Below are 17,459 nucleotides of genomic sequence, written 5' to 3' on the forward strand. Positions count from 1 at the left end.
TTCCAATCATTTGTAATTGGGAACTGTCAGCCATCCAAGTATCAATCAAAGACCACCATCCATATTCTTGTGGCCCACCAAAATAAAGTATGAATCCCTTCTACATCCATGACAAGGGCTTCCACAGTCTTTTTTTTTTCTTTAAATACCCTTACCTTTTGTCTTGGAATTAACACTAAGGATTAGTTCCAAGGTAGAAGAATGATAAGAGGTAGGCAGTTGGGGTTAAATGACTTGCCCAGGGTCACACAACTAGGAAACAACTGAGGCCAGATTTGAACCCACAATCGCATGTGGCCTGAAATATCTAGCTGCATCTCCACATTGTCTCTTGCACATATTCCCTTTTCTTCATTACAAGATTCATCTGACTGTAGCTCTGTTCCCTGAATTTCTCAAATCTGACTAGTTTCCAAAATAATTTTCTAACACATAGGTCTGACTATGGCACTCCCAAGCTAGTGACTCCCCATTTCCTTTAGAAAAATATACAAATTCCTTACCTGATATTTAGGGATCTCCATACCTGGTTGACATGATTAAGACCTTGGGAAAATCTTTATTATTAGGGATAACTCTGTTGGATGATGGAGAGATACAAAGAAAAATCTAAGTATAATCTAACCATAAAGATAAATACACATAAATCTAAATATAAAGATAAAATATACCAATAAAATTTTATTTTTAAAAAGATCTTATAAGATGTTAATATTATATATACTATCCAACTTTTTATATCATTCAGTTTTTTTTCTCTTTTTTTATTATAAAAGACAGTTCTCTGGGAGGAGGTAGGTATGGGGTAGAGGAACTAGAGTGGGAAATTTAGGTAATATAAAAGCAAATGAAAGAAAGGTAAATTTTATTTATGAAGATATAAATAAAAACTTATTCAAAGAGTAGGAATTCCAGAGGGAGAATTGGAAGAGAAAAGAAGACAAGGATAGGAACTGGGGAGATAGAGAACTAAAATAAATGAGGATTCCAGTATGGGGGAAGATCAAAAGAATTTTCACCTCATCAGTCAGCCTCTAGAATCAAAGGACCAGAGAAACAGCAATAATGACTTGCAAGCAAGGAGCAATGTATAAAACTTCACCAAGGCCTTTTATGATAGGAAAAAGAGAAGGGCCAGTCCAATAGCAAAAATTGCAGACAACAAAAGGTTAATAAAGAGCCCATGGGGCACTGGCATCAAAAAAATATCCAAAGAACCAGAAGAGGGTTCTTCTTTCTTTCCCAGGAATTGGCATCAGTTGAGAAGGGTTCTATTTGCTCCTGTGGAGATATTGCTCCACAGCTTGCTAAGACCACTGACTGACAGAAGCTGCAGAGTAAAAGGCAGTCTCCTCCTTCAATGGACCCTGGAGGGAAGATGAAGATTTGATCCTCCTCTCACTTCTGCACGAACTCAGGATGAACTGCCACACCTAGTTATGTACCTCCATTCTTCCCTCCCCCTGGTCCCATGGAGTCTAGAGAGAAAAACAACCATGACTCAGTGTGATGTGATGGATAGAGATGGCCCAAGAGCTAAGGAGGCCAAAGTGCACGTCCAGCCTTCCAGCCTCTGACACATAATGGCTATGTAACCTCTGGACAAGTCATTTAGCCACTTACTGCTTTACAGTGCAAAACCTGCACTGCAAGAGGGAATTTCCTCATGTGAATTCTCTAGGCAAATGAAGACTGCAGGTCCAGGCCCTAGAGTGTTTTATCCTCTGTTCCTCTCCTAAAGCCTTACCCCAACCTCATCATCATGTGCAAATAATGGCTTTTTAAAGACTGCATCAGGGCAGGACAAGCTCTATGGTCCAATAAAACTAGGAAAGTTTTTAGTGAGGACTCAATGATGGATTCAATCAAGTCTCTCTCTGCTGCCTGAGTCCAAAGAAGCTCTTGGAGAGAGCCTATCAAACTGGCCCCCAGTTGGATTTTCAGCTACAGCAACTCAAGATTGTTTACTAAAACTGAGACATGGTGTGGTTGGCATCTCTGGAGGAAGTAGAACCAGTGATCAGATGGCTGCATTAGGATGTCTCAAAGTTATATAGGTCTTAATGATTCACAAAGTGTTCTCTGTGAGGTAACTGGAACAAATCTTGTCCCCATTTTACAGACCCAGAAACTAAGAATCAGGAAAGTGAAGTCACTGCTCAAGGTCACATACAATGAATAGGTGTTAGAGCCTGGGCTTTAGAACCCAAGCACCCTGACTCCAAGGCTAGTGTTCTTTCAGCTATACCTCTTGATTCTGAAAAATCTGAAACTGTCATCAGCTCCTGTCTTAGTGAAACATCTTTAATTTTAATTTTTTTTAAAGGATCATACTATTAATACAAATCACTAAGGGGGAATGTTTCAATCCCACAGTTCTTTTTCTTTAATCAATTTAACATCTATGACTTTTTCCTATCCTGTTTTGATTTTTTAGAATTGTACATCATGTTGGGAAAGGAATTTAAGGATTTTTTCACCAATTCACTGTTAGGTATCTCTTTGTGACACACTACAAAGCAATGTTTAGTTTTTGCAAGATGGTTGGCTCACTCTATTTTCTTGTATTTTCATTTCATCCGAATAATGCTTCCACTCAACACAAACAGAACATTTTTTTTTCAAATGTCACAATTTTTTTTAAACCCTTACCTTCCGTCTTGGAGTCAATACTAGGTATTGGCTCCAAGGCAGAAGAGTGGTAAGGGCTAGGCAATGGGGGTCAAGTGACTTGCCCAGGGTCACACAGCTGGGAAGTGTCTGAGGCCATATTTTAACCCAGGACCTCCCATCTCTAGGCCTGGTTCTCAATCCATTGAGCTACCCAGCTGCCCCCAAAAGCCACAATTTTTACAGCTGATTCAGGCCTGAAGGAAGCTCTGAAACTGAAAATATGATACCAAATGAATTGCTGGTATTTCTGGAAGCTTTTAATTTTTTAATTTTTTGCATGACTTAAACAGGTAGTCTGGGAAAATGCCATAAACCTGGGGTAGATCAGACATTGGCATCATTAGCTAGCCTGGTAACAAGACTTTGCTTTATACTAGTGATGAAACTTTGAAAAAAAATACAATCAGCTTAGGATCATAACTCTGCAAATTCTAGAGAGGACAAATTCAGAATATACTTGAATCCCTAACTGTAGAAATATAAAATGCCAAGATCTGCTTCAAGGCCATTGCAGCAACAGAGGTAAAGGAGAGTGAAATAACCAGGAAACAGCACCAGAGTCATTGCCTAAGGCATTGAAAACACTTGCACTCTTTCATAGATTTCAAGCTGAAAAGAACCTTATAAACCTTCTAGTCTTAATGGAGTGCTAGAAAGGTTCCCAGAGGTCATCTAGCTAGATGTTGATAGATTTGGGTCAGTTTTCCCCAGAATCTGACAATCATGGAGGTTCCCGAGGATTCTTAACAATGAAGCAGAGACTGACCACCAAAACTATGAAGACTTTCTGGCCACCGACTTAACCTCTGACTACCACATAATCATCTATCAATCAATCCAATGGCCCTGATTTCATGCCCAGGCCTAAAGGCCTACTCTGAAGATACCTAGGGAGACACTGGTCGATTGCATCCCCTACTGGTCAGAATCAGCAACTAGGGACAAGGAAGAATTCCAACATACCCAAAACAAAAAGTATTTTAAAAAGTTCAACTATCTTCTCAGCTGAAAAAGATCTCCCTCACGTATTTTAAAGCATCTTCATTCTCTTCATCTCCTGAGCCCTTCTTGTAGCCAGAGGCAGAACACTCCTGCTTGCTTGAGGGATGTGTTTGAGGGGTATCATCCACCTCCTCCTCTCCATCACTCCTGCTCCCAGAAGCCCAGGGAGACTCAGGCTGTGCAGTTTGGTCCTTATCAGTTCCCAGCAGCAATGTGTGCTCCAAGGGCTTTTCCTGTTTACGGCACTGCAGATGAAGAGAAACAATAAGAACAGTATTTTTACTGACTTTCTAGTTTATCTGTATAGGACACAAGATTCCTACCAATCCAGGGTAATTTCTGGGCCATTATTTCACTGGATTCCCAAATGACTGATGATCTACATGAATCATTCCTTCCCCCCTCACCATCTTCCTCCATACCATCTACATTTCCTCCCCACTCCCCTTCTCTCTGCCTCTCCTCACACATACACACCTCTGAATTGTTCTGATGAGGAGAAGAGGAAGTCAGCTTCAAGTCCCAAAACAGAAAGAAGGGAAAGGGGGGAAATAGGAAGGAGTAACTTCATTAGGCAGAACCCTTCTCAAATGGGCAGAGTCAAAGAACTTCAAAGGAACTCAAGGAGGAAAGGAAGCCCATTAAGAAATCACAGACATGCCTAACAGTTGAATTCTTCCCCACTCGTCCTATCTCCCAACACAGAGATAGCGTTATCAGAACAAAGTCAACAGGCCTTACAGATACACACACAGACACACAGAAATCCATATTCTTCCTAGCTCCGTTTTGTAGAGGAGGAAGAAAAACAAGTAGGTGAGAAGCCAGGAAGATGAGTGGTGGCCAGCTGCATGGAGCAAGAGAAAGAGAATATTGGCTTGGAGTCAGCAAGACCAGGATTCAGGAATCACATCTGACACTTGTTAGCTGTCTAACTCCAGGCAGGAAATTCATCTCTATGAGCCTAAGCTTTAGAGACCTTGGAAAAATTCCAATAATAGGACCACTTCCTCACAGGGGTGATGCAAGGTCCAAATCAAAGAATGCACTGAAATCCTCTGCAAACATTAAAAGAACTAAGAACTGTCAGCTGTCATCATCTTCATCACCATTATTATAGGTGGGAAAGTTGGGAGGGAGAAGACTTCTTGGTTGAGAGTAACATTTTTAAAATATGTCCAAGATTCATAAAGTTTGGAAAGTATTATAGGTGATTTAGTCCAGAGGTTCTTAACTTAGTGTCTGTGAACCTGGTTTTAAAAATATGTTAGTAACTATATTTCAATTCAAGTGGTTTTATTTGAAATCATGGGAATTTTATCTATTGCATTTAAAAACCTACTTTGAAGGAGCCCATAGGCTTCACCAGGCTGCCAAAGGGGATCTAAGCTACAAAAAGTTGAAGAACTCTGATCTAGGCCAACTTCCACATTTTGTAAGGGAACTGAGGCCCAAAGGTTCACATAACATACCCTTCACCCCATTAATCAGTGGCAGAACCAGGACTAGAAACTGTGCCCTTGACTCCCCAATTTAGTCACATAATTTTCCATATTTTATTTTGATGATTCCTCATCACAACTTTGTAAGGCAAACAACGTAAGAATTTCCCACCATTTTAAAAATAATTGTTCACGGACAAAAAAACTGACAGAAGAAAAAACTTTTCCCTCAAACTCACAACTACTGAAAGCCAGGACTTGAACAAAGGTCCAGTTCTCCTGCCTCCAGATCAGCATCCTCCAAAGTAGGAGCTGCAGCCTAACCCCATGTAGGTTGTAGCTTAACCCCAGGGAGTATGTGATCAACCAATCAGAGAGTGGGAAGATGAATCACATATCACATTCCCCACAACAGTCAGTCATGGAATTTACACCCTTTCTCTCCATCCTTTCCCTTTTGAGAAGCTTCATGGCAATTATAACCCAACTCTTCCCCAAGTGTCCACAGCACAGGTGTAGATTCCATGGGCAAAATCAATACTACCTCACACATCCACAAGGGAAGAAAATTATAAATAGGGATATATGATCAAAAACCATTTGAAGGGGGGCAGCTGGGTAGCTCAGTGGATTGAGAGTCAGGCCCAGAGATGGGAGGTCCTGGGTTCAAATGTGAACTCAGACACTTCCTAGCACTTCCCCATTGCCTAGCCCTTACCACTCTTCTGCCTTGGAACCAATACACAGTATTGACTTCAAGATGGAAGGTAAAGGTTTAACAAACAAACAAACAAACAAACAAAACACTTGAAGACCACTACATAGACTAGCAGCTAGGTGGCACAGTGGAGGAAAGGTTGGACCTGGAGTCAGTAGGATCCAAGTTCAATCCAGTCCCCAGAACCTTAGTCACTTAACCTCTGCTCAGTTTCCCCATCTATAAAACAGGGAACATAATAGCACCTATTGCCCAGGGTCATTGTGAAGATGAAATAAGATAATATTTGAAAGACACTTAGCACAATGCCTGGCACATTATAGATGCTTAATAAATGCTTGTTCCTTCTCCCTGACTCCCAATGAGATCACATTGAGTCAATCAGGAATGCTAATACTATTTTCAATAACATTAAAGACCTCAAATCTACTCCCAAGAGTTTTCTGCCACAAAGATACAAATCAGCATCCACTAGTATAAAAGGTCTTTACCTCAACCAGGACACCCAGAGCAACATCCACCAGTTCTGCTTCATTCATGAAGTACACAGTTCGGATAGGGTGAAGACTGAAAAAGAAATGAAGGCAAAGATGGATACAAGGTGAGTCTCAGGCAGGTAAACAGGGGAACTGGAGTTGAGAGTGGCGTATTCCAAGCCAAGAATGAGAGCACACCCATCCTCCTGATCTGAACAGCTAGTTCCACATAGGCTTTGGAGCCTAGGGATGAGGAATTTAAATGGGAAACTACTGTTTAGCCCCTGCCTTTCCCTGTCATATGTCCTTCACATATATCCAACTGACATTTTAAGAGACACATATGCACAAAAGAAAAGTCAAATCCCTCAAGCAACTAAAAATAACATGATTAACTATGGATCTTGGATGACACCTGGCTTGTCATCGGTGTTCACTACATTTTCCACTGACAGGTGATTCTCTAGGTACAACATAGGTCCTCCAAGGACTGAAAAACACTAAAAAGCAACAAGGGGAAGGCATCCTATCTCATGTACCTTTACCTCTTCATCAAGCCACATTTTTTAGACATAGTAAGTGCTAATGAAATGTTTTCTGCATGAAGTGACTGTGGATTAGATTAGTAGAAGCCTGGAGAAGAGAGATGAGACAAAAATAGGTGTGTGAGATCAGAACCAAAAGACAGCTCTAAGTTTTTAAGCGGTAGCCAGGAATGAGACTTGTTCTATATGGCCTCAATGGGCAAAACTCAAAAGAATGGGTGGAGAATGCAAAGAGAAGAACACAGTTTTGACTAGGAAACCTTCCTAACAATACACACAAGAGGATGGGTTTCCTTTAAATCATTATATCAACAAGCAGTTATTAAGCCCCTATAATGTGCCAGGAGCTGCACTAGCCCTGGGGATACTAAAATAGATCAAAACAGCTCCTATTCTCAAAGAATTTACTTTTTAAAAATAATCTTCATTTTTTTATTATTAAGAACTTAACAAATACCAAGAAACATAAGTATTTTCCATATACAAAGGACAGAGAGAGCTGCACTTGATTTGTGGATTCAAATGTTTATTCTATTCGGAATAATTTCCTTTTTTTTTTAAGTGTAATACATTCAAGACATCAATTTCAAGCCTGTCTTCCTTGTCTGGGTGCCCTTCTGGATTTTCTTTTGTTCTCTAAGAAGCTTACATTCAAATGTAAGGGAAAACATGTAGCCCTTCACTGTCAGTCTTCAGAAGCTGAACACTTGTTTTTATGTTTTGTGGGAAATATTTGTGGGAGTATAGTTTGGGCTCCTGAGATCTCTAAAATGCTGCAGTCCTGTGAAGGAACCTGAACTTTCCTATCTATGAGGTCTTTCTGAATAGGAATAGACAAACACTCTTGGATGCTCCCCTTCTACAAAGAGGTGTACTGATAGATGAAGAAAGAGAAAGTTCCAAACTGGAAAGTAAGAGAGTGCCCATCAACTGGAGAATGGCTGAACAAATTATGGTACATAATGGAATACTATTATGCCATAAAAACAAATGAGATAGTTTCAGAGAAATCTGAAAAACTTGTATGAAATAAATGTCAAATAAAGTGAGAACCAGGAAAACAATTTATATAATAACAAAACTGTAAAGACAAGTAACTTTAAAAGCCCTAAGGACTGAGTTCAGTGCAATGGTGGCCCATGACTCCATAAATGACAAAGAATGCTGCCTACCTCTTGAATAAGCAGTGATGGACTCAGGATGCTAAAGAAATATGTATTGTCTGAAAATGGCCTGCTAGGGAATTTGAATCGGCTTGATTGTGCATGTCACAAAGGTTTTCTTTTTCTTTTTTCCAGTGGTAGGAAAAGGGAAAAATAGATTTTTCTTCTTTTTTTAATGTACATATCAACTTTGTCTTTTGTGTTTCTATTTATCAGTTCTTTCTCTGGAGGTGGACATTCACAAGTATTCTTCAAGCATTAATTCTATAGCTGTATATAATGTTCTCTTGATTCTACTCATTTCACTTTTCATAATTTCACATCTTTACATGATTTTGAAAAAATTAATCTGCTCATCATTTCTTATGGTGCAGGATTTTTATCAATTGAACCAAAAATAAATGTTTCAAGGAATGAGGGATATGACCCTGGAGGGGCCAATGGATAGGAGCAACAAACCATGAAATAGACTTTTTCTAACTTCTGGAAATACCACTGCCCATAGTGTCCACCTAACTTCTTAACCAGAAAGTCCCCCAGTTCTTTTATCCACTGCTCCTCCAAGATGGTTCTAGACCACAGAGGTTTTGTTGATGAATAGCAGCTCTCTGCAAAACTCACCTTGATGATGGATCTGCTGCCTGCACTGTGATCTTTTTCCTCTTAGCTGGTCTCCACATTGGTACTGATTTCCTCCCAGGCACCTGGGCTGTCATCCATGGAGGAAGATCCCTCTTTTTATTCTCAGGCTGTATATCTGCCATATTTCCAGTCCTCAGGCAGTGTGCTCAGTACCCAGGTAGTGCCATAGGTGAAGGAAATGCCCACTGATGGCCTTTGACAAACACCTGTCAAAACAAAAAAGTTAAGTCTATTTGTATTATTAGCACAGAGCCTGACATATAGAATAAATGCTTATTGTCTTGAATAACACTTCTTCCAAATAAAATAAACACCATAAGAAAGATGTAAAATAGTGACAAGAGAATTCAAAGATCATCTTTGGCAGAGGTAATCAAGGAGGGCTTAATGGAAGATATTTCATTTGGGTTTTTCTTACAATTATTAGAGTCCCATGTCTGAGTGCAGGCCTAACAGGTAGGATTCAGTGATTCCATCCCTTGCCCTGGACTTGGCTCCATGAATAATTCCCTTTCATGTATCTTTAATCAATCTCTCTGTGTCTCTGTCTGTCTCTGTCTCTGTCTCTCCCCCCTCCCCCCCCCCCACTGGCTCTTTCCAGTTTACCTAAACACAGCAGATTTGTCTTTAAAAAAGAAAAGCAGCCCATTGGCACTAGGTCTAGTCAAATTGGTCTACTGACCATTCTTGGAATAAAACATTCTTGCTTTTACTCATATGATCACACCCTTCTTCCTCCTAAAAAGATTTTTATCAGGTCATATGGGTAAGGACCATGTCTCTTCTAAACCTTCTCTCTAACCTCCCAGTCAGCACCGCATGTACTATAATGTTCATTTAATTGAATCTCTTTGTGTAGGTCTTTTAAGAGTCAGAGCCAACCTACCTCTTGGCAAAGTCCTAGCAAAATGCCCTCAACACATCATAAAACTTTGTTCAACTGAATCCTAAAAGTCCTAGCCCTCCACCTCCCAAATCGCTCCCTTTTCACCATTTCTCTCCACTATGCCTGGAACCAGTTCTCACTCCTCACTTCCATCTCCTGGATGCTTCCCTGGGGTCCTTCAAGGCTCAATTCAACTCCTACTTCTGCAGGACTTTCCCAGTCTCTGCCCCTTGCCCCCCTCCCCTCTCCCACAGCTTCCCTGGGAGATTCCCTTCCCTTTACGCAAGATTCCTTTCCATGTATTTTGTGTGTAGGGATGGTGTTCTGCACAGGGTCTGTCACCTAACAGGTGATTTATCAGTTGACTTGGCTCTGGGGATCATTCTTTTTGCCTAATTCTTGTTCCTATCAGCGGCACCATTTGGCACTTGGTATATAGGCAGCCTGACTTGCCTACTGCCTTATCTCCCCACCTAGATTACCAGCTCCGCCCTGGCCCAGCACCCAGCCCACAGCAGGTGCAGAAACTGAGGGATGACGAGGATTTCCAGGGAAGGTGCCCAGGTCTACTATTCCCCTAAGGATCACAGCCACAGGGGCCTTTGGAGGCCGTCAAATCAAGACCCCTCTTCTTTAAAGCATAGGAAGCTGAGGCTAGAGCTGCCAGAAGCCCGCTCTGCTCCTAGGGCCTCTCTCCCCAAAGTCTGGGGTTTTCCCCCACCCCCTTGCCTTCCGATCTTCTATGATGGGCCTGGTAAGGCCCTTGGAAACCACCGAGCCCCACGTCCCTCCCTCGTGGTTTGGGGATCAGAGGCACCCAGTATGTTGTTGGGAGTCACCCAGAGGGCCAAGATTCCTGCCCACACCCTTTGCGGATAACCCCCAGACTTTCCAAGGCCTTTTCCAGAGTTCCTTCTCCCTCCAGGCCCGGGAGGGCTCAGCCCGGGGACGCACACACGCCCTTCCCAATCCTTCCCCTCCCTGATCCGGGCTCTGAGGCTGGGCCTCCTTCCTTGGGAGAAGACAGAGCCAGAAGTCCCCGCCCGGTCCCGAGTCCCGCGACCGCTCTCCTTTACCGTCCGGAGCTCAAGACCTTTGCTAGGAACCGCGCCTCCTTCACCCCCAGGGTCTCGGTCCCAGCTCTGGCACTTCCGGATGCTGAGACCCAGGAGCCCCCTGGTGGCGGGCTACTGACGGGCCGGCTGGCGCAGGTCCCTTCCCCACTCACAGCGCCGATTTCTAGGAGCCACGCCCACTTTCCCTTTCCTCCCTCTGCCGTCCGCCGAGAGAACGTGAAGGGGCGGGCCTGCCCCGAGGCTTTCCCCCTTAGGGAGAGATGCTGACTCAGGATTTTCAGTTAAAAGTTGGCGGCTCGGAACCCGAGTTTTGGGCCACTCAGCCCGCGTTTGGACTGAATATTTTCCAAGCCCGTTTCAGCAGCCATTCCCGGAGGGCCCTGTCTTTGAGGGAAATCTTTGGGTATCCGGATCGGGGATGAGCTCTCGGCTGGGAAAGGAGAAAACGGTGCCTCCGGAAGCCTCTGTTCCCCGAAAACGACTCCATACAGCCAATGAAAGGTGAAAGTTGCCCTTGCTGCACTCTTTTATTAGAACCGGCACGTTATCTCCCTGAGGCTACCTAGTCTCCGCCCGGGGCTTCCAGAAGGGGCCTCGGCCTGCTTGGTTAGTGTATTCCGGGGGCTTTTTAGCCCCTGAAAGGGAGAGATTGGTAAAAAGCAAAAATGTACCGGCCTTGACAAGGGAGAGAATGCCAGGGAAGGGTAGAATGAGCATAGGGAAAAGGCAGGGGCATCCGACCCGTAGGGTAGCCAGAGCGCTCCTCACACGTGGGGAGCCTTGGTTTGAACCCTAGAGGCACAAGCCTCTCCTCCCCCGAAATCCTTTGACACTGCCTTTAGGACTGCTGTGGCACAGTGGACAGAGCTACAGGCCTGGAGTCACAAAGACCTGGGTTCAAATGTAGTCTCAAACACTTCCTAGCCCTGTGACCCTGGGCAAGTCGCTTAACCCTCTTTGCCTGAATCTCATCTGTAAAATGAGCAGAAGCAAATGGTAAAGCACTCCAGTATCTTTGCCAAGAAAACCCTAAAGGAGAGGGGAGGACTCACAATGAGTTGGACACAACTGAAAATTACTCAACAAATACTCCTTATGATGATTATGAAACATTAACATATGCTCCATATATACATATACTCTACATATATGAAGCTTCTCTTAATAGAATGTTGGTTGTCACCTTATTCATTTTTATATCCTTTCCACCACCATTCTATCCACAAACTATACAATAACTTTGAACAGAGTAGGTATTCGATTGACATTGACTGAATAAATGAACTGGAATTCAAAGACTTCTTGTCCTATTTAAGAAAAAGACACAAAATGCATAGAAAACCTTAGAAATAACTACAAAATGCCCTACAAAGATCTAACTTTAGAGCATGTTCTAACATTCAACCAATTGTGCCAACTTAAAACTTACATTCTAGCTACTGTTCTTTAGTACTTTGTTCTTTAGATTAATTAGGTGAAAGAAATTTTCAAATTCTCAACTCTTCATTGGAATCTACTAAACTTTATTAATTATAATTAATTATAAATTTCAACCTCAGTTTCTCACATAGTTTCTGATACTCAAAATAGGAACCAAATTAGGAGCACTGGACACCTCGTCTACTATCCACCTTAGAAAGAAATAGCAAATCATCAGATTCTATTGTTATTGTTATATGTCAAATATTGTGCTGTCATGCGGGAAGGCAGTTTTAGTGCCATTATATTGTACTTACATCTTGGATTCCCCAATCCCCTCTTCAAGTTGTGACTTAACCATGCAAAAGCCAAGGAAGGTACAGGAATCAGAATTGTTCCTTACACGGTTCGGGCCATTTGAGTTGCAAGTAGACATCCTTACTGCCTGGCAGCTACCAATATCCTGTTGGCTAGCATATTTTAAATTTCATATGGCAGAGTAGGCCACAATGGAAATTTCAGAGATTCCATTGGGTTACAGTGTAGTTTGGCCAGAGAAATACAGTTCTAGGGGCTTCCAAGAAGTAACTATGGTATTAAATAAGGGGAAAGGGGAGAAGCAGGAGGGTATTTGCATTTAGATATTGGCCACTATGTGGCAGGCGCTTCTCAAATATGGTTTCATTTGATTCTTAACAGCAATACTAGGAAATTGATGCTGTTATTATCCACCTTTTACAGTTGAGGAAACTGAGCCAGAGGTTAAGTGAATTGCTCAAGGTCACACAGCCAGTAAATGTCTGAGGCCAAATTTGAACTCGGTCTTTCTGACACCAAGTCCAGGGTTCTATCCTACCCACTGTGCTACCTAGCTACCTCAGAGAGAACTGCTCTCTAATTCCCTCTGAAACAGAATAGTGCCTTAAGGAACTGAGGCAATTTTTAACATCTGTACGTATAAATGGGATTAAATTTGTGTTTGCCAAATAAAACATTTTGTTGTTTCCCACTATGCCAGAACATAAAACACCCTTCAGGATTAAGCTTCTTAGGGGAGACAAAGAATTTCATTACTTACCTGGATGTCAACATCCTTCAGCGCCCTGTGAAGCCACTGCTAGGTATCAGTCATATAATTCAACAAATTCAATGTTTATTAAGGTTCTACTATGTGCAAGGCACTTGTATACAGATGTGAAAAAGAATGCGGCCCTTGCCCTCAAGGAGCTTACAAATTTAATAGGGGAAGGAAGACAATGTAAGTATACTAATAACAACTACACAAGGCAGAATTGTGAAGTGCAAAAAGAGGTCCCTGTCAAACACACAGAAAAGTGCCAGGAGATAGTTGAGGGAAGATAATAAGGGAGTCTGAGAAGGAAGGCTGCATGAGGCTGGTAACAGGTTGGTTCTTGAAGAGGGAGCAGAGACAAAAGAATGAAGAACAAGACTAGGAAATGGGCAGTTCAGTTGCCTGGAAAAGGTTGCTTGTAGAATCAAATTGTAAAGAGTCTTGAATGCCAGTGTCCAGGAGTATGCACTTTATTAAGTGGGTAATGGGAAGTCACAGAGGGGTTAGTGCAAAGGTGTAAGCCCCCTTAATACAATCTGAACCGGCAGTGTGTAATATAGATTGGAGAGGGGAGCAATAGGTGGTGAGAATTTGAACTAGGATACTTACAGTGGGTATAGATAGGAAGGGTCCATCTAAATTGGAGTTTTAGAATAGGAACATGACTTTTTTTCCCCTCAAGCTAGCATATCTATCCATTTAACTAGATATATGATGGGTCTGCGATTTGTCAGTGGAACACCAATATAGATTACAATCTGTCAATAATTTGGGAGGTAAGTGTTAAAGTGTCCTGAGATTCAAGAGGTCAAGTGACTTGCCCTGGGTCAGACATAATCTTATCTTCATCTACTAGTCTCCAAGGCTAACACTCTACTTGCTATGCTGTATTTTCTTAGCTACAGATGAATCAAGGTTACCATTTCAACAGAGAAATTACAGGAAGAAAATATTTTCCTCTGAAAAACACTTAGGGAAGGGGAAGAGTCAAAATATGTGGCCTGGAGAGAAAACAAAGTACATGATTTCAAGATGTGAACATGCCCTTCACGAAGAAGGCAAGAGGGTGTTTTCTCCAGAGGGAAATGGTCAATAGTCCAGGAACTGGAATATCCCTAATCTGCTACTGCACCTCAGGCTTGCTCAAAGGAAGGTTCAGTATTTCCCTTCTTTCACTTCTCCTTCATTCCCCAAAAGGACAAAGCCCTAGATTTGCTCACTATCTTCCTAGTAGCCATCAGAGAAACCTGAGGATACCCTCAAGTCTAGAGCTGAAGCCCCAGAACTGGGATAGAACCAGCCTAACGCAGGCAGTGGTGATTATTAACTTGTGCTTATACTTTGTCAGCCTCGAGAACTTCCCACTGATCCCTTTAATGAACCAATTCAATGGCAATATTAGGTGGATAGAGAGTGGAAAGAGCTCTAGACTTAAGAGTCAAGAAGACCCGAGTTCAAATCCAGACTCAGACATTTACTAGCTGTGTGACCCTGACCAAATTATTTAACCTCATCTGTAAAAAGGGATAACTATTTCATAACATTTTCAACTAGTACCTACCCTCACAGGGGCTCTGTAAGGCTGGAAGGAGAATACACGTAAAGCACATTGCAGACCTTTTAAGTGTTCTGTAGATGCTAGAAATTATTTCTTCAGCCATCTGTTCTAGATAGTTCCAGATCTGCCGACTCCAGTCCTCACTCGGATAGCTATGGCAAGAGTACCAATAGGCTATTATCTCTTCCCCACAGGCTATGGAAAAGGAGGAGAGAGCTATCCACCCTTAACAAACAAGCCTGCCTAGGAAACATGGAATTCAAAGGCATGTATCAGGCCTGCTTACTGCTTGTTAACTGATGAACAAACTAGCTTAGTTATGGTACCTGAGTAACAAGAAACCTGGCTTCTAGGCGGAGCTCTGCCACCGAAGTTCACAACCTAGACAAATCACTATCTTTCTCTATTCCTTCACTGGCAAAAGGGTAGTCGGTGTTCCTCTATCTGTACACAGGAGACAGGGGGAATAGAACAGAGAGCCAAGGCCTGGTGCTATTCCACCTTATGAGCCAGAAGGCGTAAGACTACTGTTAGGAGCTGAATGGACACAGACTGCTAGATAGACAGCTAAAACCAGAGGCTCTTGGCATCACTTCAGATCTGCTGCACATCTTTCCCACATAGCCTCACAAAGCTTTCTAAGCAGAAAAATAAGCCTTTCCTAACAGTCCAGGGGGAGTAACTGGTATAGAAAGCACACACACACATATATATAAACATATATATATATATATGTATATACATAAACACACATACATACATACAGTTGCCTACGTGGAATGGACCGAGTAAGAATTACAGACTGAGTTATAGAAATAGCCTTAACTCTACAATAAACCAACACCTCAAACCCTTTTAGTCTGATGGATACTATGGAAAGCTCACGGATTAAGTAACACATATTTAAAGGTCTGAGATTTCATCAATGTGTGAAATCTCTCCACTAGTACAGATTGCCACCAGTCTATATAAGCTAGTAGATAAAGCTGAGAGATGGAGGAGTGACTGGCCCAAGGTCACCCAGCTGGGAAACACCAGAGGGAAGACTTAACTCCTATCTTGCTGATTTCAAATCCAGCACTATCCACTACACCACACTACCATGCTTCATCTTAATTCTACCTGGGTAAGTAAGGAGACAGGTAAGCTTCCCAGGACAATGTTTCTGTTTTTCTGAATGATATATAAGAGTCACAATCAAGTATCACCAGGAAAAGAATTACAGAAGCAGCTTCTCTTCCATTAATTACTTCTATAGAAAAACACTAAATGACAACGAGAACAAAATTCTCTTGAGAAAGAGAGAAATAGATAAATATACACAGTTCTCACTTTACATAAATGTACATGATGCAAATTTGATTTTATGTAAAGAATTCTGAAGGAAATACACATTCCAAAGACACCTACATTAGCTCGACTGTTCAGTACTTCACTCTCTCCCCAGTTCTTGCCCTCGGCTCAGCACCCCACCTTGGCCTTCCACACCCACCAGCAAAAGAACCCTCTACATGAAAGCCGAGGCTGACCCTCAAAGATCTGCCATTGCCCCAGGGCTTAGCTGAGACCTCTGGTGCCAAGAGAAGGGACTGTGCCTAGCTCTGACCACCCAGCCCTTCTGCCGTATCCCACTCCACGTCTGTCTCTGGTTCATCCTCGCCTGGGTACTGCACATCTACCCCCAGCCCCTGTGCATTGCCTGTCTTTTCTGCCAGAGGCAGAGTCGGGCCCAGCCACTTCTGCCCTGTGATTGGTCTTCGTCTCGGTCGCAGCCAGGCCCTTGTGTGGCTGGCTCTGGCCCCTGCTACTGCTCTTACTTCTCCAGGCTTGAACCAGGTGCTGGCTCTCTTCTCCACTGGCTCTTAACCTCTTCCTGTCTCTCTTCCTGTCTTCTGAGCATCCACTGGCAAATTTGCATTATGTAAAAATGGCTTTCTGTAGAGATCTGGGGAGGGGTTCACTTATGTAAAGTGGAACTATTTATACACAAAATACTGTCTAGGTCCCAGGAGCCAGAGCAACAGTCACCCAAAGTCTGTCTTGCTGAGCCACTTGCCACAAACTGATGAGAGCTCGAGGCCACATTATAGTCTGTGGGCATCTGGAACCAGAATTCTTTGGTCTCTTGTCCCCAAAGTTCCCCCAGGTAGCTAGTAGCTTGTCACCACAAACCTGTCAGTCTTTCCAGAAAACCCCAATGCAATGGTGTTCCCCCTGCCTCTTCATTCCCAGGCAGTGATCTCAATCTCGTGCTAATACTGATTCCACAGGGGGCATCCTGGAATGCCTCCCTGGCTTGTGCCCCATCAGAATTTCTGAGCCAGCAGGGTTGTCAGCTTGATCTTGCCATCCATGGATGCAGTAAGGCAAGTCCCACAGTCCATGGCTGTGCACCAGTCTACTGTGACCACTGGGGCTCTGTGACCCCCAAGGCTCAGGCAGCTCTCCAGGACTTTTTCATCATTGCCCAACTGCAAAGAAAGACAAAAAAGAAGAGATGGATAAGCAAGAGAACTCTGGAATGGCAGGCCACTGGAAATGAAGAAACCCTTAGAAAAAAGTTAGCTCATTTTATTGGCCAACCCTTATTTAGATTGTAAGGATGCCCACATAACCTAAGTAAGAATATGAATGCCTAGGTTCCTGAGTGCCTTCCCCGATCATAAAGGATTATTATTTATAGCTTAAATGTACTCTTGCAGAAGTAGGAAGTGTATCATGCTTGTGTGATATTAGGAAAGAGAAATTCCAGCACTTGTCATATCACCAAGAGATTTCTATCCTGCT

At 42.7% G+C, this 17,459-nt stretch overlaps 2 protein-coding genes across 7 annotated transcripts in view; both read right to left on the minus strand.

The window, feature by feature from the left end:
* Positions 1-655: 655 nt before the first annotated feature.
* Positions 656-16,982, minus strand: CYREN (cell cycle regulator of NHEJ). Of its 4 annotated transcripts, XM_007504363.3 has the most exons (5): positions 10,624-10,780; positions 8,641-8,867; positions 6,327-6,402; positions 3,637-3,920; positions 656-1,478 (listed from the first exon to the last, which is right to left on the minus strand). In XM_007504363.3, exons 2-4 carry the CDS (start codon positions 8,781-8,783, stop codon positions 3,675-3,677), a joined length of 465 nt encoding a protein of 154 aa, XP_007504425.1. In that variant the 5' UTR covers positions 8,784-8,867; positions 10,624-10,780; the 3' UTR covers positions 656-1,478; positions 3,637-3,674. The 4 variants fall into 4 exon arrangements, with proteins under 4 accessions (XP_007504425.1, XP_056655710.1, XP_007504426.1 ...); XM_056799732.1 differs by lacking the exon at positions 10,624-10,780 and adding an exon at positions 16,845-16,982 and having other exon boundaries at positions 656-3,920; XM_007504364.3 differs by having other exon boundaries at positions 656-3,920; positions 10,624-10,797.
* WDR91 (WD repeat domain 91) overlaps positions 13,174-17,459 on the minus strand; it is a 28,361-nt gene continuing 24,075 nt past the window's right edge. For all 3 annotated transcript variants that reach the window (XM_056799731.1, XM_001367452.3, XM_056799730.1), the window contains exon 15: positions 13,174-17,143. In XM_056799731.1, the coding sequence (XP_056655709.1) occupies positions 16,979-17,143 (165 nt within the window). In that variant the 3' untranslated portion in view covers positions 13,174-16,978. The remainder of the gene's footprint in view (positions 17,144-17,459) is intronic.

The sequence above is a fragment of the Monodelphis domestica genome, chromosome 5 (assembly GCF_027887165.1).
Source record: "Monodelphis domestica isolate mMonDom1 chromosome 5, mMonDom1.pri, whole genome shotgun sequence".
NCBI lineage: Eukaryota > Metazoa > Chordata > Mammalia > Didelphimorphia > Didelphidae > Monodelphis > Monodelphis domestica.